General features: G+C 36.6%; 1 protein-coding gene across 2 annotated transcripts in view; it reads right to left on the bottom strand.

Moving 5' to 3' along the window:
• The window catches only part of TPP2 (tripeptidyl peptidase 2), a 55838-nt gene that overhangs the window by 11487 nt on the left and 21430 nt on the right, over positions 1-22921 (bottom strand). The window contains exons 14-27 of one of the 2 annotated variants that reach the window (XM_064646107.1): positions 22586-22743; positions 20973-21049; positions 20010-20116; positions 19049-19203; positions 17842-17958; positions 16130-16230; positions 14020-14116; positions 13616-13753; positions 11554-11798; positions 11271-11349; positions 9343-9381; positions 1524-1675; positions 1329-1425; positions 330-460 (exon numbers count right to left, since the gene is read on the bottom strand). In XM_064646107.1, coding sequence (XP_064502177.1) covers positions 330-460; positions 1329-1425; positions 1524-1675; positions 9343-9381; positions 11271-11349; positions 11554-11798; positions 13616-13753; positions 14020-14116; positions 16130-16230; positions 17842-17958; positions 19049-19203; positions 20010-20116; positions 20973-21049; positions 22586-22743 — 1693 coding nt within the window. The remainder of the gene's footprint in view (positions 1-329; positions 461-1328; positions 1426-1523; positions 1676-9342; positions 9382-11270; positions 11350-11553; positions 11799-13615; positions 13754-14019; positions 14117-16129; positions 16231-17841; positions 17959-19048; positions 19204-20009; positions 20117-20972; positions 21050-22585; positions 22744-22921) is intronic. The other variant, XM_064646108.1, reaches the window with a different exon arrangement.

Here is a 22921-nt window from a genome sequence, read left to right as displayed (position 1 = left end):
CATGCTTCTACTCATATTCTGCTGGTCCCTCTGATCTTAGATTGAGATTGATACAAAAACTTAATACTCTATTTTTCTGATACAATTAAATCCTAAAAGCAGCCTCGTTTATTTTATTGAGTAAATGAAAAACTGCAGGTTTCAGTGTTCCTGCATTTTGGAGATATAATAAGAAAACACAGTAATTGTATAGTCAAATTTGAAATTACCTATGTCCCAAAAAATACCACAAGTTATCAAAGTTATAGTAATTCAATTTTTTATATGCAGAGACAAAGTACACAGATTGCAAAAATAGGATGCAAGAAAATTATTTACTGGTTAGGTACTTTTTTATAGTAGTTGCATCAGGCCTGGGATCAGTCTTCATGGCAAAATATACTGCTAATGCTGTCTGATCAATATGAGAGATTACAGTATTTGCAGCTGCAACAATTTCATCTAGTCTTTTCATTCGTTCCTAAAAGAAGAATAAAAAAAGATGTTCAGCTCTATGAAATCACACCGCTTCACTGGATAACACACTACATTAGGATAACTGCAAAGTTATGCAGAAGTAACACTAGATAATTAAACCTGTCACTTTCTCCCCTTTCTCCAAAGTTTGCTTAAAGAAATCTGGAAAGTTTGCAGGATTTCCTGCATACGTAGTCCATTTTACTGAAAATAAACAGTGAAAAATATGAGGTTGGTACATGGAAAATGCAGAGTTTATGGAAAAAAAAAATCACTTTTCAGTACAAATCAATACTCTTAAATAATGGTAGTAGTTATTCAATTCAGAAATAAATTTAAAATCAGAACCAAATGAAAAGAAAAATATTCAAGCTAGTGGCATATACACAAAGGTCTTTATCTTCAACACAAAAAAACTCAGATGCAAACTTTTCTGTTCACAGTTCTCATTTTTGAGGACAGATTCTGGATTTAGCTCTATCATTTCAGGGGATTACTGTCCTCAGTCGTCTAAGCAATTCTGCCAGAAGAAATTACCAATCCAGTAGAGGAACAGATTGGGATGTGTGTTTTTCTCAATAACCACCATTCAGAATAATATTGTTGTAGACTAAACCAGTAAGGAAATTTACAATTTGTTTAACCAAACAAGGAGTAACTGATAAGCAAACAGTATAGTTAAGCATACTTTCACCCTGCTGTGGGATTAAGTAAACCACCACCAGTTAAGGAGGCAGTTGTCACTCTAATTAGGAATTTCTGCTTTATAGTACTGAGTACAGTCACTTCAACTCCAACATGTATGAAGAAAGACTCAGTTTTCAGGCTACATGGATGTATTGAGACATCAAGTTTAAGAAGTGTTAAATAACCTTTTCAGAATCCAGCTGATGAAGTCTTGCAACATATAATGGAAGATGATTAGGAAATGCTTCTTTCAACTCATTATACATGTCAGTGGTATCTAGCCTAGAAAAGAGGAGGATACATCATGAAAGTACAGATTCTAAATATTTTTTTGAATTTCAAGCTGCTTAAAGCTTGTGTAGCAAGGACAGCAGACATACTTAGTCATCCACTGTATTTTTAGATCTCTTAAAGCTTCAGCAAATTCTTCTTTTACGTCTTTTTCTTTTTCCTGTTCTTTTTCTTTCTCTTTGCTGCCATTTTTACTCTTTGATGGTGATGGTATCAGATGGTAGTGAACAGTAAGGACATCCTGGAGGTGGGAAAAGAGACACATACTGAAAGGGATACAGTACATTTTTTTCTGATGCAATATAAAAGCCAAATCATAGCCAGCAACTACTCTGAGCTACACATACAACGAGTAAAGATTCTGAGAGCAAAGTTATTAGATATTAAGAATTCAGGAACTGCTTTAACTTTTTATTCTAAGCAATGCAAGGACATAAATATTAAGACAGCACACTAGGTGTAAGAAAAGAAAGCCTAAAATTTATGAAGTTTGACATTTTTGTATTCATATAATTTTAAAAGGTATTAGTTAGGGAATAAGAAACATGGAAGGGTTTTTGTTTATAAAAAAAAGCAAATAACTTGGATAAAGGCAAAGAAAAAGAAGACAGCTAGAAATCCTATCCTATAAATCTGGAAATAAGCAAATTAATAAAGATGACAGATTTCTAAAAAATATCACAGTAGGATAAACACGAAACACGTCACAGGATATACAAATTTATTCCACCCAAGATACTATTTCTTCCATGTGCCTACTGAATTAGCTGATGTATCTACAGTCAACTGCTACAGACTTTCCAGTTTCATCTGTACCTGTGCTCAAATTAAGTCATCACAACAGCAAGTTTTTTTTTAAACACTATATGTTTATAGAAATATCACTATAGTTTGAGTTCATGCTATACTAGTCAACAATTACCATAAGAAAATCACCTACAGCTAACTCATCTTTGACCATGCTCTGAAGTCCTTTTCCCAAGGCAACTTACATATAAGTTTGCAAATAAGCTAGCATTAGATTTCAGTCACTCATTCTAAAATATTACAACTGCTGGGGGAGGCCATTTTGTTCTTTTTTGGGTTTTGTGTTGCAATCTTTAAAAAAGCTTTTCCCTAAACAGTGAGGGCACGTGTCCCATTATGTTACATATAAGATATTTCATAGAAGATCATTAAAGTTTACATCCTCTAGATACCATTACTCTGTTGCAACGTTGTGCCAAATATTGAGTTGCATGCTCAATCACTGTGGCAATTTAATTATTCTTACCAATTGTTCCACAGTACATTTGTGGGAATGCTTCCCGTAAACCATGTCAGTGTTGTGGAATAAAATGAAACCTTGTGCACAAGATGGAGTTATTTAAGGTTACTTAAATAGCAGGTAAAAGGGTGGCTATTAGAAACTGCTATGCTGTCATGGGTTAAGACTGGTCCCCCCTGAGAGTCAGGGGCTCAGAGGTGATTGAGTGCCAGGGCAGTGTTCCCTGGAGAGCCAGTCACCACTTGTCTTGTTTGCTTCTGCTAAAAATCATATATACACAGCACTGGAAGCTGTTGGCAGTTTCTGTTGGTGGCTGCTGCATGTAGGTGTAGAAGGCCAGGGGGTGGCTGGGCTCCTTCTTCCCCCTCCGGGGGGGAGAGGGGAGCCCTGCGGCCCCCCAACTCTGCCCTAAGCCAGAGTTAGAGACAGCATTGGAGTGAGTGTGTGTTTGTGAGGGACATGACTCACAAACAACTGGTAAGCAAGAGAGAGAGAGAGAGGCAGGCTTTGCGGCCGGGCTCTCTTCTTCTTTCCCCCCCTTTGCAGCCAGGCTGTAGAAGGGGCTGTTTTTCCCTCTCACTGTTTAGTGGGAGTGGTGCAAGGCTCGGCACTGAAGCAGAGCCAAGTGGATGGGCTGATAACAAATCAGCTCGGCTCTAGGGAAAAGAATCCCAGGCAAAATTGGAGACAGGCCAGAGAGTGAGAGGCTCGGGGGTTGCCCTGCCGAAGTTTGACCAGGGGCAGCTGAAAACTGACTTGGAGGATGCGTACGTTGATAAGCTACACTACAGCAGCCTACAGAACCGAGGTATGAGACCGAGAGAGAGAGAGATCACACAGTAGAAATGACACAGGACCAAGGAGAAAGGACTCAAAGCTACCTTCTTGGACTTCATGAGGAAGGAAGGACTTCCACAAACAGCTGGAGCTTGGTGAGGGGGGAGCATTCGGGTCCCCAAACACTCCCACCAGAGAGAGACTGATTACTTATCAGCCTGAACTGGACTGAAGTTAAAAGGAGAAGCTTCGAAGGGACTGATAGAAGTGTAATAATATATATATATAGTTGGTTTTAGTTTGTACAGTATATTTATTTGAGTAAATAAATGTAAATACTTCCCCTTTCCCCTATAGAAGCCTCTCACCTGAAAGTTTTCTCTTCGGTGTTAGGATAAATTCTAGGAAGGGGTGGGGAAGCCTGGAAATTGGATTTTGGATTTCTAATGTGGCTCAAACTGCCACATTGCAATAATGAACTTGAACACTACACTTCTGAAACATTCAAGGACATTGATACAGAAAAATTTTATTTGAACTGATAATTCAAACAGACCAGTAACTTGCTATGTGTTACTGAACACGGTACTGGTAACAGTGACATCAATATTCCCTTAAAACAATTTTTCGAGCTACTTAATATGTAATCATAGAACAACAACACTGACATTTAAATACTGTTTTTTTTAAAGTAGTTTAGACAACTAATCTACATTAAAGGAATTCCTTCACAGGAATCATATAAAGAAAAAAAATACTATAATTACAGGATAAGAATATAATAACAGGAATATATAGAATAATTCCTTCACAGGAACTATCCCGCACACATGCATTTCAAATATGAAGCGCATGACCAGTCAGTACAGCTAAATAAGACTCAGCAAGACCTAGGCCAGAGCACAACGAAAGAGGTCATGGAAGTAAGCACATGCAGGAAGGTACAGAGGTCAGAAACATGGTAGGGGCTCACTAAGGTAAAGAGAACAGTAGAAACCAACAATGTAGCCATGTTTAAAACAAACTAACATTTTAAGATACCTAACAGGTTAAGCACAAAAATCTGAAAGAGTTTACCATGTTTTCTAAAAGATGTCCTCTATTGAGACTAATATTTTCTTAAGAAGGAAACCAGCCATTCTCAGAAATATTCTTCCAATAGTTCAGGATTTCCCTCTTGAAAGTCCTTTTTGATCTTACTTGGCAACTATTTTTGGAGTTACGTGTCTAAATGATCTCTGCATTCTCAAGCCCTCTCTATATGAGAAGGCTCTACTATACTACGCTGGTTTAAGTGTCAAACCAAGCATAACTGGATTAACAAAAACCCACTTATGTGGAAAAACACTTTCACTTAGACAGACTAATCCTATGTAGCTAAACCATCAATGGTAAAATGTCATCTCCCCATTCTCTCAGCAAGATACTTTTGGTCATGAGATTCTGCAAGCATTACAAGCTATGACCACTGAAAGGAAATCAGTGAGCTTCAGACACAGGCACCCTCCTATTAAAAGAGCTTACAGAATAAGAGGTACACTCTTCTACACAGACTTCAAACTTATTTCATGGGATAAATAAAGTTTAGGTGCTTATAATATTTAATTACATATAATTTAACTATAACAAGACCGTAAGATGGATTGAAAGCTTCTTTCTCTATTCTATCTGCAAACACTAGGATCATTTATAAAACCTGGCAACCCCCTGGATATCAGAAGATCTCAGAATGGCACTGTCATTGCCATCAAAGAGACATTCATCATTAGAAACTAAGGAGAAGAAAGGCAGTTCTTTACAATTCAGCACTTCAGCTTGTTTTCTTATTCAAACTTCCCTCTGAACAGAATTCCTAGAATAGTGTACTGATTTTACATATACCTATAAAAAGATACAGAACTGTAGACAGATAAAGATAGCAAGTGAGAATATTATCCATTGAAAAAAATACTTTAAATAATCTTTCAAATTAATGCAAAAGATGCTTTTTGTTTATCCTCTAAAAATTAGTGGAGTATTAAAAACTTTGGAAGTAGATAGGATATGCACTTTGGTCAGTGTACTCTGTGTAGTTTGATAAGCCTGAATTTACTTTTAACTAGAACTACAAACTGCATACGTAAATAAGAACAATGCGCTCAAAACAATCACCTCTCCAAAAAGCTTAATTAACTGTTAATTTTGCTTCAAGATTTTAATTTTTAAAGATTTTTGTCTAGTGATTCAATATCTAGTACTTTATGTGGAAAACACATATGAACTACTGTTTTCTGTACTTCAAAGCATTCACAGCAAAACTAACTATAGGCAAACAGCTCCTTCAAGAAACACATCCCAGGTCTCATTTTTCATTTAATATGCATCTGCATATTAATGCAATTCTGCATACACACAATTGAATGCACATATGAAATTTGAATCTGCTTTAAGATGCATACAATTCGTGCAGTGTTGCTTATTTTTATGATAATACTCTAATTTAATGGAAAATTAAGATTCTTGAAGTCATCAGCCAGGCTTACACAAAATTTCATTAGGCACATACTTCATCCTGTTTTTGAAGGCCTCATGATTAAACAGGGATAGTGTCTTAACGCTCAAAGGAAGTCACCCTTCATGTTTGACTTCACAATGCTATTTATTAGTCTCCCATTTGTACTTATCAATACCTGCATAATGCGTTTCTTGTTTTAAATCAGAGGAAAGAATGGCAGAACAGGGAGAAAGATGTAGAAATTTTCTATCCCTTGGCTAGTTGTTACATATTGCTGTTCAAAAGCTGCATTATGTAAAACAACACAAAATTACTGTTACAGACCAGAAAAAGTCAATGATTTGTTTTTCATTCTAACTGGGTTCTGGACTAAACTTAGAGACAAGGGGAAAAAGTAACCAGATTGTAACTGCTTTATAATCAGTAATTGTAAAAACAAAGACACCTGCTTATTGCATAGAGAGAACATATTGACATTTTTGTCCAAGTTATAAAAGAATTCACTATCTTTGGAAAACTAGGCTGCTATTTCCTGGCATAACCACAAACTGCTTTTATGCAATACAGAGAAGCTGTTCAAGTATGGGCTGGATGAGCAGCCAGGCAGATTGAAACCTGCTGAATGGCTGGGCCCAGAGCGTGGCGATCAGTGGCACACACCTGGAGGCCAGTACCTAGTTGTGTACCCCAGGGATCAGTATTGGATAGAATGCTGCTCAACATCTTCATTAATGACCTGAATGATGGGCCAGAGGTACTCCCAGCACATCTTCTGATGACATCAAACTGGGAGGACTGGGTGATAAACCAGAGGATCATGCTGCCATCCAGAGGGACCTTGACAGGCTGCAGAAATGGGCTTGCAGGAGCCTCATGAAGTTCAACAAGAAGAACTCAAATAGAATAAATCCAGGTACAGAACATGCTGTGGGGCAGCCAGCTGGAAAGCAGCTTGGCAGGAAAGGAGTTGGGGGTCCTGATGGACACCACGTTGAACATGAGCCAGCAGTGCCTTTGTGGTAAAGAGGGCTAATGGTATCCCTGGTTGCATTACACTTACTATCAGCAGGTTGAGGGTTGTGATTCTTCTCCTTTACTCTGCAACAGTGAAGCCTCACCTGGGGTGCTATGTCCAGTCCTGGGCTCCCCAGTAAAAGAGACATGTGGATCTACTGGAGCAAGCCCAGTGAAGGTCCATGAAGATGCGAAAAAGCTGTGACTGTTCAGCCTAAAGAAGGTATTTGGGGGGTGTGGAGCATTTGGGGATTGAACTCCTCTATCTGTGTAAATACCTACAGGGAGAGAGTAAAGAGAAATCCAGACTGTCTTCAGTGGTGCATAGTGACAAGACTGGAGGAAATGGCCATGAACAGAAACACAGGAGGTTGCCTCTGGACACCGGGAAACACTTTTTCACAGTGAGGGTGACTAGGCAGGGCATAGGTTGCCCAGAGAGGTTGTGTAGTCTCCACCCTTCAAGATACTCAAAAGCCATCTGGGCATGGTCTTGGGAAACCAGCTTTAGGAGACCCTGCTCAAGCAGGAGGGTTAGACCAGATGACCTCCAGAGGTCACTTCCAGCCTCAGCAGTTCTATAATTCTGTGAAAACAGAAGTACTTTCAAACAACCAGAAATACCTGCTCTGGATCTCTCATAGTGTCATGCACATGTGTGCAAGCTAACAAGTTCCATCCCTCCTCAACTGAAAAAAAACCAAAACCCAGAAACCCCAAAACAACAAGAAAATCCTTCCATAGACTAGTCATTGGTACCAAAACAAAAAAAACCCCACACATAAAATAAAAATGTCACATGTAAATCAACACTCCTAATCTTACAAGAGGGCGTGGACTTGTCTGTGAAAAATACGGAAAGTCTACACATACTTTTTTGATCAACTGTGTCACAAAAAAACCCCAAAAAACCCAAGTTCTCTGTGCTGGAAAACATTTTACCTGCATGTAAACTTAGGACAGGGCAGGGTAAGTATTGAAACTTGTAAACTAGGAAGGCCTCGGAGTTGTATTCTCAGAAAAATGCATTAATTAATAGAGGTCTTACAGAACAATGCTGTGAAATGCATTGTGTTTTATTTATTTGCTGCTAGTACACTGATGAGTAATAGACGGAAGTAACAAGAGCAGCGGTTTTTATTTCGACTTCGAGTGGGTATACTGCTCAGTATATCTGAACACAAATCTCTGTTCTAAAAAAAAAAAAAAAGAAACAACCCCCAGAACATGAAACCTCTAATCTGTTTAACAGGTTTTGTTATGCAAATTAAATTATGAGTAGAGTTTAACTCCCTTGTTAGAGATTAACTTCGTGAAGATTTTATACCCTATTCATCAGGAAGCCATGCATTCACTTACTAAAAGTGATCTGCATGATTTTCAGATATGAAAATAAAATTCAGCAACGTGCACTAAAATCCTTCCTTGTAAAGCCTAATCACATTCCCACACAGTTATTACACCAAAACCAGACTAAGTTAGCTGGTTCAGTTATAAATTCACTGTTAACAAAATAGCAGAATGTGGCAACAGACTGAGTTATCCATGGTTCTCAGATCTTATTTCTAACAAGAAAAAACCCAGTAACTTTATAAAGGTAGTCTAACGGAGTATTTTTTGCATTCTTTTAATAAACTGTTTCACACTCTGACTTCTGGCAGACTATTGTATTACCTGATGTAAAAATACTAGAAAGCACAATATTAAACGCTGCTGTATTGGAAGTCACTCACCCCCTACCTAAAATATCTTATACTTACTCCAAAATTCATTCTGTAAATTCTACTACCTGCTACACAACTGTATAAACTCTAGACTGTAACAAAATACATTCAATTTAAGTAGAAACATGAACTGAGAGACTTTTCCACCAAGTCCATCTCACCTAAGGAAAATATTGCTTCCTACAGTATGTTTTTTATGACTGTAATGAAGCCAACATTCAATTCAGTAGATTGGGTATAGAGTTAGATATTCATTTACTCAATTCTATATCAATGGGTTAGGTTCATATTCAATTCTCAATTTGCAGACAGAATAGGCAGAAACACTTGCCTCAGAAAATCTAGACCACAAACACTTAAGATTCCTGAATATTTAATAATGAGAAAAAATACAGGCCACTAAGCACCACATGCATTTTACACCACTTATTGCAAAAGTATACACATGCTCGCGTGCCTCTCAGTGTTTTGTCATTCTACCAGTAAACATACGTAAGGTGCTGAAATAAATAATTCAGGTCTAAGTAGGTAGATGAAGGAGACAAATTAAAAACCAAGACTGGTAGACAAATTCTTTAAGTCATATGCAAAAAGACTTAAGCATATCTTTTTCAAAAACTAACATTCAGTACCTTTTTAAATTTTCCTTGTCGTTTTGCTGCAGACTGCCCCTGGGAGTTAGAATAACATACTGTAAGAAAACATGCACACACCACACAGGATGGAGACACCTTCTCTGTACAATTATAGTCATACTTTCAACCTACAGATTGCCAACTTTTAGAGAGTCACATCTATGTTCAAACATGCTCTTAAAGCATGCTCTTTCATGTTTTCAAAATTAATAAAACAATGCATCATTGTGTATACAGTCCATTCCTCCTGTAAGATAAGCAAGTGTTGTTAACCACTTAGCTTCAATAAATAAATTACAGAAATTGAGCCTCAGAATTTTAGTTTTTAGATTGTTGACTGTTTACTGGCATTGTTGTATTTCATAATAAATATACAGAAATTAGATGCATTTTCCCTTACCTTGCATCCACCTGCTGACTTAGAGACAACTTTGCTGCCTAGTCTTCCTTTTTTGTCTCCTGGTACATACTGAGGTTCACTAAAGGCAGCAGAAAGTATCTGATGCTATTTGATACCATCCTTTTTCCAGTGAAACATGACCATAACAGTAATGCCTTAGACTATGACATGAGACACACCTCAGCTAGAACTTCTCTCCGAGAAAGAAATTTTTCTCCATCACATGAAATTTGACAGGCAGTATCTACCTATCTCCTACTTCCTATCACAGAAACTACTGTACATAGCCACTTAGTCTGGCTTTAAAATAAAATGGGCAAGAATCACAACCAATGGTTCAAGGAAGTGCAAAATTCTAGTTAGGGAAACTATACTACACTAGTGTAATGAACTTACCACGGATTTCCTAAAAGCACACTTAAAACCTCACAGGAATCACAAAGAAATAATTAAACTAGGTATTTTAGAGTTCCTAGTTACTGGGTTTTTCCTCACTGATACGTAAATTCTCCTGACAGACATTATCTCACCTGCAGTTATAGGCAATCTGCCCCAAAAGTACTAGCTACAGCCAAATCAGACTGAATGAACTAAACTTTTATGCTAGACAAGATGTAAAGGTACATGCCCCCCTACTCACAGAAACCTATTTTGTATGAAAACATACTAATTTTATATATATTGTTCAGCCACATCTAGCTATATATAGACAGATGAACTACCTTTTAAGTACTAACAATCACCAGGATCGACTAAAATTTAATCTCAGGTATGCCATCTGTTTAAAAATAGCTAGGGGAATCTTCTAAACACTGTACCACCAGATACACAGAAAATAGTTGTGCTTACTACAATCACTGTTGCACTAGAAAGTCATACAAGTTAAAAACCATTTTTTCACAGGATCTTGCATTATGAGCAAAAAGACCCTACAGCTGTTTTTCTAGCATCACACACAAATATCTTATCTCTTGCTTTGAAGCATACAGTCATACTAGTGGTTGACAACATCAGTGTGTAGCAGGTAAGAACATCTATGTACTCGAGCCAGCAAAATTCCTACTACTTGGTAACAGTAACACGTAGGTATTTAGAAAACATGTATTTTTGCTCAAAATTGTATGCATGCAAGGAAGAGTATAGGTGCTTGTTACAGAACCAACATGCACAAAACACTACAGATGCATGTATTTTTCATTCAAAAATTACAGTAAGCTATGGAGTTATAAAAATCAATTTTAAAGGCTCCTTGCCAACAAAAAAGCAGTTGCTCCTAGAAATAAAAAGGTTTCAGAGTGAAAGAACTAGAAGACACAATTTAGAAAATGCAACTAAATTTGAAATTAGAAGATGAAAATAAAATTAGAGGTACTTAGAAATTATGCTGACTTTATAATGAAACAACTGCTTCTAAAATGCATTATATATTATCAAACCTAACGCTCTTTAAAGTACTTCCTGGCATGCCATTCACTTGCTACAAAAGTTTCAGAAAAAGAAACTGTCATCCATCTCATATACTCACAGCTTTCTTTCCAAGTTCTGTTTTAGATAGTGTAAGACTTCCTGCAAGATAACATCCTGGTCCTGCTCCTTTAGGTATTCTGTTCAAAGAAAGTAAGTTCAGTGTTAAAATCAGGTTAATTAAGGTTCCATGAAAACTACAATGAAGAAGCCAAATAGTGAAAGAGCAACACAAGAGGAATTACCAAGCCTGAATAGGTAGACACTATTCAAGTATCATTTTAGTTAGGTGCAGAGGCAGCTGGTTAGACGTAGATGGGAAAAACAGGACTTCAGTAACTTACTTGTCATCAGGCAGAGATGTAACAAAGAATGGCTGACTGTGTTTTGGTGGTAATGTCAAACTGTTGGATTTCTTCTTCCCTAAGAGAGCAAGGCTATGGTTTTCATAAATATCTAAGCTCAAGGTACTAGACAACCTGTGAGAAACAATAAATGGAAGGTCTTTGATGCGATCCAGCTCACTGTTCTGTTCATGACGAATTTGTAACCGAATAGTGTAATCTCCTTTTTCCAGTTTCACAGAATACTGAAAGAAAGAAGTTCTCATAAATGTCTAGATTAAATATTTCACCATTCACAAAAAAACACAAACCCCAGAAATAAAACTGTCATGTTCTTCTTGATCCATATAGCTCTAGCCATTTAAATATATTAGATTGCTTGGTTTTGGAATCTCCTGAAAACAGAGTGCTTTCAAGACAGGATAGCAGCCAAAACATGTTTTGTACTGAGGGGAAAAAAATTAAGTTTTCAGACCACAAAACAGGCACAGATCAGAATTCCTGTTAAGCTTTCAGTTCAAAACCTCTGCAGGTTTGCCTTGATACACTTTCAGTGTACTATGTTTGGGTGCTCTGGGTTGAGATCACAGAACATTTCCTACTGTCTCAAATACCACCAATTTTCACACTGAGGGACCCAGTATTCCTGTGAGATCTATGGCTGCAGTTTAAAGAGCTGACAGACTCTTTGCCCTGAGCTTGTCACTCAGTTAAAAATATGCAGATAAATAATCTCCATTTATTAAAAAAAAAAACCAAACAAAGAAACAAACAAAAAAACCCCAAACAAAACTAAGAATCCTCTCCCTCCCCACATCAAATCACCCAAGGAAAAAACCTCCAGACTATCAAATTCTTAGTTTTGAAAACTTTCTTTCATTTCAGTCAATCTAAAAGGGCAACAATGTGGATGTTTGGAGCAGCGGCATGCTAAGTTTCCTTTCTGCTTCTGCTGCAATAATACAAAAGGCAGCTCCAAGAGGAAAGGAACAGTAATTCAGAGCTACCCTGCTCCCAGAATATCCCTCTCCTAGGTTAGGGAACCATGCTTCCTGTTGCTATTTCTTCCTGGATTAATTAATTTTGAGTTGCTTTAAAATTGTCCCATGATGCACAATACCACAGAGTTACAGCATGGTGGCCCTCCAGGTGAAAGTAACAAAGTACTTTTTCTAGAGTTCTAGATTTTATAGCATCTTAAAAGTGCAGGTTAAGGAATAGAAGTTTAACGCAATTTCTGAAAGTAATTTATAAACATTAAAGCATGTCTTTTGAAACTATCTTTTGTACACTTCTGGGATGATCAATCTATCAAAATAAACATTTTATTGATGAAGTGCAACTGGATTTTAGATTAGTAAAAAAAAGTTTCAAAACCATAAAACCATGGAAAATGTTTACATCTTTTTTTTTTCCTTCTGTTTTTCCTTTTTTTTTTTTTTAATTCCTGCCTACTTTCCCCATGATCCAGACACACAAACTGTTAAAGCAGTAAGATTTCCACAGAGGTTACAGTATCTACAAGTGTTGTGCAAAAATCTCCCTTTGAAAAATGGAAACAAGAAGAAAACCATGCTGAAGCATTAAAAGCTGTTTGGAGAAAGCACCAGCACAGAAAACCACAGCCTTCATGGATACAGAAAACTCTGATTTAACAGCAGACAAGTCAAACAACAGAAAAATAATGGATTCTTTCCACCTCACATAGAAAAGTTTACGGTATTGTCTTTGCAAAAACCCCAAACATAAAGACACATAAAGACAAGATTTTGAATTCACTTCTTGAGAAGTGCCTGTCAAAATCATAAGTTAACAGCTTTTCCTGTTTCTCCTACCTTAAAAGAGGAAAAAAAATCATATTCTATTTAATGGACACAAACCTATCAATTTTTTAAAGACAAATACATCACCATTGACTATGTCTTCTTGAGAACACATAAGAACATTATATCTATGCATCAGGAAATATTAAGAGCTAACAGCAGGGCTAGGTGGTGAAAAAGAATGAAAATTTTCACTGTCTGCAGAAAACAGAAGGTAAAATATATACATTACTCTGTACCTGGTGTGGATAGGCATCTCCTGAACCCATTTGTCTTTTGTTCTGGTCAAAAATAATCCACAGTTGACTATCAAATTCAGATTCATACAACAATTCACAAAGAAGTGGACAGCTTGGAGTTACTTCTCCACTCTTAGGCTATTAAAAGAAAGGTCAAGGCATTTAATCTTGTACAGAATAAAACAAGTACAATCCTTATACACATATTCTAAAAGATAACTGAACTGTGGCTCATTTCATGCAACAGCAGCTCTTTAAGTGGACCAAATCAGAATGTTGATGTGGAGTCCAGAGTGTGAATCTAGACCTCCTTTCTGACAGGAAGTTAGCTAAAATTAAGATCTATCTGGTTTTAGAAAACATGCTGTACTTATCACTGACTTTTAAAAAAACAGTTACCTTACCTGATGAAAATTATATGTCAAAATCATCTCATACAGTTGACGGTTATTTGGTAAAATATCTCTGGAACCCAAAGGTTTTATTTTTGCACTCACTGGTCTGCAGTTAAACAACAAAAAACAACAAAAGGTACTCTTAAGAAACATGTATCCTCTACCAAAAATTGTCTTAAGTAGAAGCATATTCTGAAGTACAACTGAATTCAGCAAATGCAATAACATCTCTTAAATATTGTAACTATCCAGGCAGCATATATTCCTCAGTTAAAATTAATGTCAGTTCAAAAACAAGGTTTAATGACATTACAGACACAACCAAAAAAAAAAGAAGCCAATGTAGCAAGCGTGTCTAAAACTCAAAATAAAAGGTCATTAAAAAAAAAAAAAAAAAAAAAAGAATACCAGACTCAGGTTTAGGAAACAAACAAACAAAAAAATCAGGTTACACTTCTAGTATCCATACTGAAATCAGCACTTGTATTCATAACAAAAAGATTAATGGTACGGCAATTAGGAGACAGAACAAACAGTTAATAATTCCTTGTTATAGAAGACTGTATCATAAGAGAATCTATAAGAGGTCTTGAGAAATCTGAGTAGTAATATAGAAGAATGTACACTACAGAGAGTGTATGTTAATTCAGAAACAGTTGGGAAAAGCCATTGCTCAGGGCAACACAAACACTTTAGACATTAAGCATCAAAGAATATAAACTAAATAATAATGATATAGGAAAATCTGAGCTTCAGAAATAAAGAGTAGCAGAATCATGGTGGCCTGGCATAATTTAAGTTTACATTTCATTCATTCAATCTGACAACCTTTAACTACATGATCAGAATTTTTCTCTAAGATTCTGCCAACTCTTTCACTGCCAAGAGCACAGACTAGTCACCCAGTAAGATGTGTATGCTGAGTCAGACCACATGTCCATTTAACCCAGGTTTCCTAGTCTGGCAGACACTAGATAGACTGCTGACAGAAGACTTAAGAACCGAGTAATACCACACATGATACACCTCCCTAATGTTCACCCTGCCTCCAAGCATTTGAAACAAGAGACAGAATGAAAAGCCATTCAGTATTTTTCTTCTCTGTGTTATGACTCTTTAGTTCATTCAAGAAACACTATTCCTGCCTTAATTTAAATCATAAGTATTTCTCCATAGTTTACTTAATTGCAGTTCATTTACTGTCAGACAAGCGCCTTAAAGACTACAAGGACTTAAGAGCATCTCCATTTTTCAAACCAAGAATGAGGCAAAGCTATATTAAGGGACTGTTTTATTTCCTCACTTAAGGCATATCAAATTGAGTATTTCTGAATATAACATTAGGTGACAAGTTCATTAAACAGTAAACTCTTAGTGACCTCAATTCCAGTTACAAGTATCCAAAACCTCCAGACAGAGACCCCAGGTCTCCACTGACAGGCCCAAATAAAGGAAAACTTTGGACTACTGAGCACTATGAAATTGTCTGTCCCACATCTTAAAAGCACCGCTTAAACCACATGGCATTTTTTTATCCTTCTGAAGTGACCAACTGTAATAATTGCTGCACTGTTTAGGAATTTTCCAACAAAGCTTTTCCTCCAAATCAGTATTGCTGTCAAACTGACAACAAGATAAAAACAGCTTTCCACAAAAAATTCTGCACTAGATCCTACAGAAACACTTCTAATCAAGCAAGAGAGAAGAGTCTTCCCATGTCAAAACTGGGCAGGATCTGAAGCAGCTGCTTAAAAAAAACCCATAAACGCAAGCCAACAAACAGTAGCACCAAATAACTCTACAATTTGTTTCTTTATGTATTAAAGTTCCTTTTAGATATTAAAAGGCATTTTACCTCTAAGTGTCTCCTTCAGAATCAATGGAATATTTTTGTATTTTTTTTTAAATTAGCTTAAGGAAACTAATTTGTATGGAAAGAAGTCACCATAAAGAAACCAAAAGAGGGAATGCTGAAAAATTAATTGATGCTTCCAAAGCTACTTTGAATTTGACAAGAATATTGTTGTAATTTTGAATTTCACTGTTAACATGTTACTGTTTTAACTCTACGCACAATTAGTTTTCGCACTCTCCCAAAACAGTTCCCCAGAAACTCTACCTGAGCGTTTGAACCCAGCTTTTCAGATTTATGCATGGAGCAATATCTTCATACTTCAACAGGGACTGAACATCAAATCGTACGATGCCTTCTGAAGCATGCTATAAAAAGAGTATATTACAATTAGGCTTCTGTGCACTTATAATATCAGATGTGGACCACCTGTTATAGCCCTCAAAAATATAACACAAGCTGTAATTATTTACACTTTAACAAGAATACTGCATGATTTTGAAAGTATCACAAGTGCTTCTCTATTTTACAACGGCACCAAGACTTGCAAAACTTTAGCAAGTGGGGCTACAGTTTTATTTATATACTTACATACTTATATTACTATAAGTATATATATATGTAATATATAAATACTTTGCATAGAACTGACAAGTCATACTTTGAGCAAGGCTGGATTTTGTTTGCGCATTTGGGATGATTTTTTTTCAATATGTAACTCAATATATACAAGTATTATTCATCTAGAATATTAAAGCAAGTATTTTATTGTGCTTCTTAGGATTATTATTACAGAAGAGCTTAACTCTGCAAAAGAGAAACAATACTACATAGACAGACCTAGTAATGGGCAAAATCATTTGAAAACTTTCTTTTTAGCAGTATCCCATGACAAAGACTATACATGAGCACTATTAAAATTTATTTTATGAAAGTCACCAGTGCTCAAAAAGGAAGAGCAAAACTGTTCCTATTCTCTCATTTTAACCCTCCATTATTTATTTGACGTAATCCTGCTGGGCTGGGGGCAGCTGCTGTGCACACCACCACCACCAGATCCTTCTTTTACCGTTCTACTGGTTGAAGACCTGGGACCTTAGCACATTGCACCCACTCTTTTTTCCCCAATTTATTCAGCTCTTAGAGCCTGACTACATCTAAATTCACCCATGGGACAACTATAATTTGCTCTGGCTTTCAGCTGAAAAAAAAGAGAGGAGCCAGGATAAATTGGCATGGTGCTGCTTCATGTATGTATTTCCCTATCAGCTCTTGAAGAGCTCTCTCCTGAGTGAGGCAGTGTCAAGCTAAACCAGCTTGCATAGGACAGCAAAAATATAGGACCAAGACAGAGTACTGTAACTATTATGATACTAACATTTTAAGCAACTTTTCAAATCCTTTAGTGTCACAGAACCTTAGTCATCATGACACTGACCCATCCACTGTGCCTTCAAGTGCCCTAAATGATGACCCTCAACCCAATCAGCTTGATGACTCTCAAGCTAATCTCAATAAAACACTGAACAGAAAATAAATTTTAATTAAATTTTATTCTGAATATGATATTGAGAGTATTGTCTTTTTATCAATGTTCGTCTAGATATTCAAGTTCAAGAACTGTGGGCCCAGTGAAATTTATTTACACAAACACTTGCTAGTGTAAGTGTATTTACAATTTCAGCCTTTTAGTATGTTTTTTCTATTGGTGTTGAGTTTAGGGGGTTTGCTTGGGTTCTTTTCCTTTCTTTTCCCACTACTGACTAACAATGAAAAGGCAAAGAAAAAAAAGCATAAATAATGGTAATGGGCATTTCTGTGGGACTGAACTATTTTGCAACTTTTAAGAGAGAACATGAACATCTCATGTATAAGATACTTTAACTCTTTCTAAATACAGTCAAGAAGGAAAAATCTTTCTTTTTTGAGGTACCATAGGATTTCAAAATAATTAAAAATAAACACTCTGGAAAACTTACCATGTTTAGTTGAGGAGCAGCACAAAGTACACCATGGAAGGAAATTGTATAATTAATGCTAACATCACTAAGGCTTGCCCACCACCGAGCAACACAAAATTCAATTGTTTTTCCAGCCTGGGTAAAAAAAAGCACAAAGTTAGACTCAAGCTCCCATCTTCCTCTTCTATTGATCCCAATCCCCAACCTCCTCCTCCCAAGAAAACAAAAACATCAGAGTACAGCTCAAAAAAGACCTCTTATGTCCAGTTTACTCCAACTGTACAGATTTGTACAGTACCAAATAAGACATACTTTGTTAAAAAACACAAGACAGCTCCAAAAAAACCAGGATGACTGATGAATGCATCAGAACAAAGGGTGTTGGGATATACCCTACACAGAATGGTAAAGCTTTTAAAGGTTACCTTTTCCTTTCTTATCCTTCAAACTAGGCAGACAGGTTAGGTCATAGATGAGTTTAACATATGTGCCCCAGAAAACACCTATTAGAAAAAGAGATCCCAATCCCTGCCTAAATAAGATGACATGAAGCTTGAGAGCTTTGGGTTGATTTTATTTTTGTCTGGTTGATGGGGTTTTTTGTTTGCTTTGTTTTTTAATTAATATGATAAAATTCATAATGCGTCAGTGGGACCAATTTAGCTTATGGTCCCCCACCAGACATTTTCACACAGGTTAAGGGACTGAATAGCACAGAAATTATAACTACTCTTTGGTTTTAGAGCTATACAACTAAATTGAGCAAGGCAGGGGACAAACTTCAGAAGGAGGCTCTGTTATCCACACCCCTGAACTGTTAGCTCGTTCCCAGCTTGTGTTCTGGACTCTTGAGCTAGCATTATCTAAGCTAAGCCTGCTCTACCAGCTATCACCTGGCTTAAACATCAAGATGTCCCAGACTACCACATTAACCACTAAAGGCAAAATATGCTGAACTACAGCTGAACTAAAGTCATAGTTCCTACTTGAAAGGGAAACAAACTGCTTTGTATAAACAAGTAGAAACAAACTGAAGATATTAACATGTATTATATTACTAAATAGCTCAGAAACCCTAGAAAGCTATTAGACTGAAAATCAGATGCGCTAACTACTGTAACAAACACATTTCTTGGGTTGGGGGTTTTTCTTTGGAAAAAAAATCCAGAACAATGTTATAATGCATGGATACTTTATTTAACCCACACCACCCTAAGTAACTTACTAAGACAGGAAATGCTTCAGTCACTGATCCTTTTTCTGGTAAGGATGAAAATTTGTAGAACTCATGACTTCTATATGCCTTTTGTTTCACTAGCTGAACAGCATGAAGCACAAATTTGGCAGTCACATCAGCTGAACATGAACTCACTGTCACTTCTAGGTTATAGAAAAAGAAATTAGGTTTAGTTTCAAGACCCGAGAATTTTAGAAGGAAAGCAGAGATTCATCAGAGAAACACTACTTTTGCAAGTCATTTGTAATTTAAGAAGTTATGCACCAGCCCAAGTGGCTCCATATGTGAAAAATGCTTATATATCAGTTATTTTCAAAGACCCTTTCAGATCAAGGCAAACTAGCTACATTCAGAGAAAAATTAAAAGAAACATTATGTTTCACAAATCGTGAAAATTAATCAGATACTACAGAGTACAATCTGTACAGGACAGACTACTGAACTCCAAATTAAGAGTCTTATCATTAACTTCTGTTTAAATGTAAGATTTTTGAAAGGATTATTATTTAATAATTTCATGCAGGAATACGAGGAAAAAAACCCTTTTTTTCCTTTTTCCAAATTACAGGCTACTTGCCCCTTATGAAAATCACATTTTCTTCAGTTCAACGTCTTTCAACACTGCATCCATACACCTCATAAACTAGACAAACCTCAGACAGTAATACTTTTCCATAAACATGGGGCATTCCTCCAGGTATAGGAAATCATTTCAGATTGTTATTTGCTGGTTTCTTTAAGACTGAGAATCATGATCCTACTATACCAAAAAACATAGGATAATTCACAATCACTCCTTTAAGAGCTTAAAAATCAAATAAATATTTTACATATTCATGGGTTGAATCCTTCAGTATTGATTCAGGCAGAACTTAAAATGATTTAAAAATAACTTTGTCAAGTTTGACAGATGTGATTTTTTATTTAATTAAGGTGGTTATTTCCTCACCAGCCCATGTAGATCCCTGTGGAACATCAATGAAATGCCTTCGGATCTGACCAGGTTTAAAATGAACATCCGTATATGTCAGGTCATAGCTTGATGATTCATCTACTCTGTATGTCAAAAGGAAAACACAAATCATAGTCAAACAAGCTGTGAAGCCAATATTTAAAGTATTTTTAAATGCAAAAACACTCTAAAAATGTCTACAATGAGGATATTTAGTCCTCAGCACCAATTATTTTAATCCATAATAGTACAGAATCTGACAGCACAACGTATCCAAAAGATGTAAAACATCAGTTCCACCACACTAAGTAAACACCCTCCCCACCTCCCTGAAGTTACAGCACTTAAACATAAGTATCAAAGAATCCTCATTTTCAGTGGATCTGCTCTTCCTGGCTGAGTGAATTGCCACTGAAGTGAGCTAAGGCATGAAAGAAGCAATATCTCTGTGAACGAGTCAGAGAACAGTTACTCCCCCTCCCCTCACTGCCTCAGGGCAGATTGTTCACCAAACAGGTTTAATCAAATACTGCCCTTCTCTATCAACATTGCTGAAGTCATGTTTAAAACAGTGATGGACACAATACTATTTGTAAACTCCCTGTATTAAAGTCATGACCAAAGTGTATGCCAATGTACAATGGCCAAATAATGCCCTCTGCCTCTGTGTACTCTAGTCCACCAGGCAGAAATGAAAAGCCAACTCCAGTTGACCTACAAGTATGAGTACATCGATAGATACTTTGTAAAACAAGCCAGAAAGCATCTGTATTCTGATGGAGCAGGAAGCTGCTGCCACTGTGGCTAAGCCCACCAGAACACACTGCCTTCTGGCTGTCAGGACCAAAACTATGAAAATGTCACAGCTGCCTGTCTGCTGTAAGAATCTTTTCAGGTGTCTACTCCCTTAACAGAGCTAGTATTAAGTTCTAGAACTCCCAGAGTTCTGGGTTTACTGACCTTGTTGGTATAACAACAGTGATTGGAACTCTGAACAGAGGGCCTGCATTAGGCGTTGCTGTATCATATCCACACACCTAACAAAATAAATACAACTACTTAAAATCTTTGGTCAAAACGAAACTACAGAAGACAACACTCAATTTAAACTACTTGCAGAGTATTTTGAATCTTTGTAATAATCACTGAGAAAAAAAAAGCCATTTGACCACTGTCACCCTAGAAATAATAAAACACCAACAACCCCTGAGGAAAAAAAATTAGTTTTCATACTGACTCATTTCAGTCTTTCCCCAACAGTCTTCAAACTTTCAACGCACATTTGATAGTTCCTATATCAAAAGCTCAACCTAGTTTCAACTCAGAATTTGTCCCAAACAGACTTACTTTAGTTCAGATATTTTTATTGTTATATAAAAAATGTTTTTATTCTTGTCTTCCAGGATTATGTTAGAAAAAATATAATTTGATTTACCATGCTTTTCACAGCCAAGCTTTAAATACTATCTTTGAAAAATATGTTCAATCACAGAATCTCATAACGGTTAAGGTTGAAAGGGGCCTTAAAGATCATTAAGTTCCAACTCCTCTGCCATGGGCAGGGACTCCTTCCACTAGATTGGGTTGCTCAAAGCCCCATTCCAACCTGGTCTTGAACACTGCAAAGGATGGGCATCCAACAGCTTCTCTGGGCAACCTGTTCCAGTATCTCACCACTCTCACAGTGACTTTGCTAAAATGTTCTCAGTGGTACCATAGAAGACTTGCAACTCTAAACATCTTAAGCAAGCACTTTGAAAGAGAAAGCTGGTATCATCTTTATTATGATCAAGTACAATGCAATGAAAGCATTTCAATGTTAATATAAGGTTTGTGATAAGGATAGAGAGGGCTGAAAAATAATTGTTGTTGGTGGGTAACTTTCGTAGGAGTAAAAGAGGATGACTGGGAGAGTAAATGAGAAATTTAATGGCTTTGTTATTAAATTTGAGCATCTACATTCAAATTTTGTCAAAGTCAGCTACATCTTCTAGTACACAGCCATTACCACACACTTTTCTCCTTCGCCTTCCAAAATGGGATGTAGTAGAGGTAAGGAAACAAGAAAATATGTTACATCACTGTAATCACACGAGCAACTTCTAAAGCCAAAGCAAAATCTTGGGTCCATTCAAGGCTGCGTGGCAACATCACGAAAGCCAAGCCAGTCCTTAAGCCACCACAGAAGAAATATTTAAGATCTCATAAAAGCACAAATCTCTATTCTCAATAACAGTATCTGTCCATTGAGACAGATAGTCAAAGGTTAAAATATATCCAGAGGAAAAAACTTAATCAATGGTTATTTATTTGGTTTATATTTTTATATATTTTTATTTTTTAAACATAGATAATCAAAGTCCTACTGGCATGTGCTACACAACATTGTATAGCATAACCATGGCTGAACCCTGGCTTCAGCCTCTATAGTGAAATGGAGTGTGGCACTATTTTCTGGTCTATACAGCACACAGACTTGATTTCCTTAAAAATTACTTCTATAAAAAGTTGATAGAGACCACATGAAAAGGAAAGAGCACACAATCTTGCTTAGAACACCAATATTTCCATACTTCTGTATAATGTACTCCTTCTCTGAGGCCACGTGGATCCACACGAATATTTATGTGTCGACACTGGTTCATGAGCTCTAAATGACTAGGACACTGGACCCACAGTGCATTTGAGGTTAAAGCTAAATGAAGCTGGAGAGATATTCTTTCAGTATTTTCTGTCAAGAAACAAATTTAAGAAACAAGTCAGTAACACAAATATGGGCACATAGCCTGCTATAAATGCAGCATTTACTATTGAAATGCACATGTCAATAAAATGTAATAGGAATCAATTCCTTAGGGCACTTGGACGTCAGATTCTGCACAAAGGGCAGTGTTCTATATTACTTCTTT

Source organism: Pseudopipra pipra, chromosome 2 (genome assembly GCF_036250125.1).
Source record: "Pseudopipra pipra isolate bDixPip1 chromosome 2, bDixPip1.hap1, whole genome shotgun sequence".
Lineage (NCBI taxonomy): Eukaryota > Metazoa > Chordata > Aves > Passeriformes > Pipridae > Pseudopipra > Pseudopipra pipra.
This window is presented reverse-complemented; position numbering and strand designations above follow the sequence as displayed.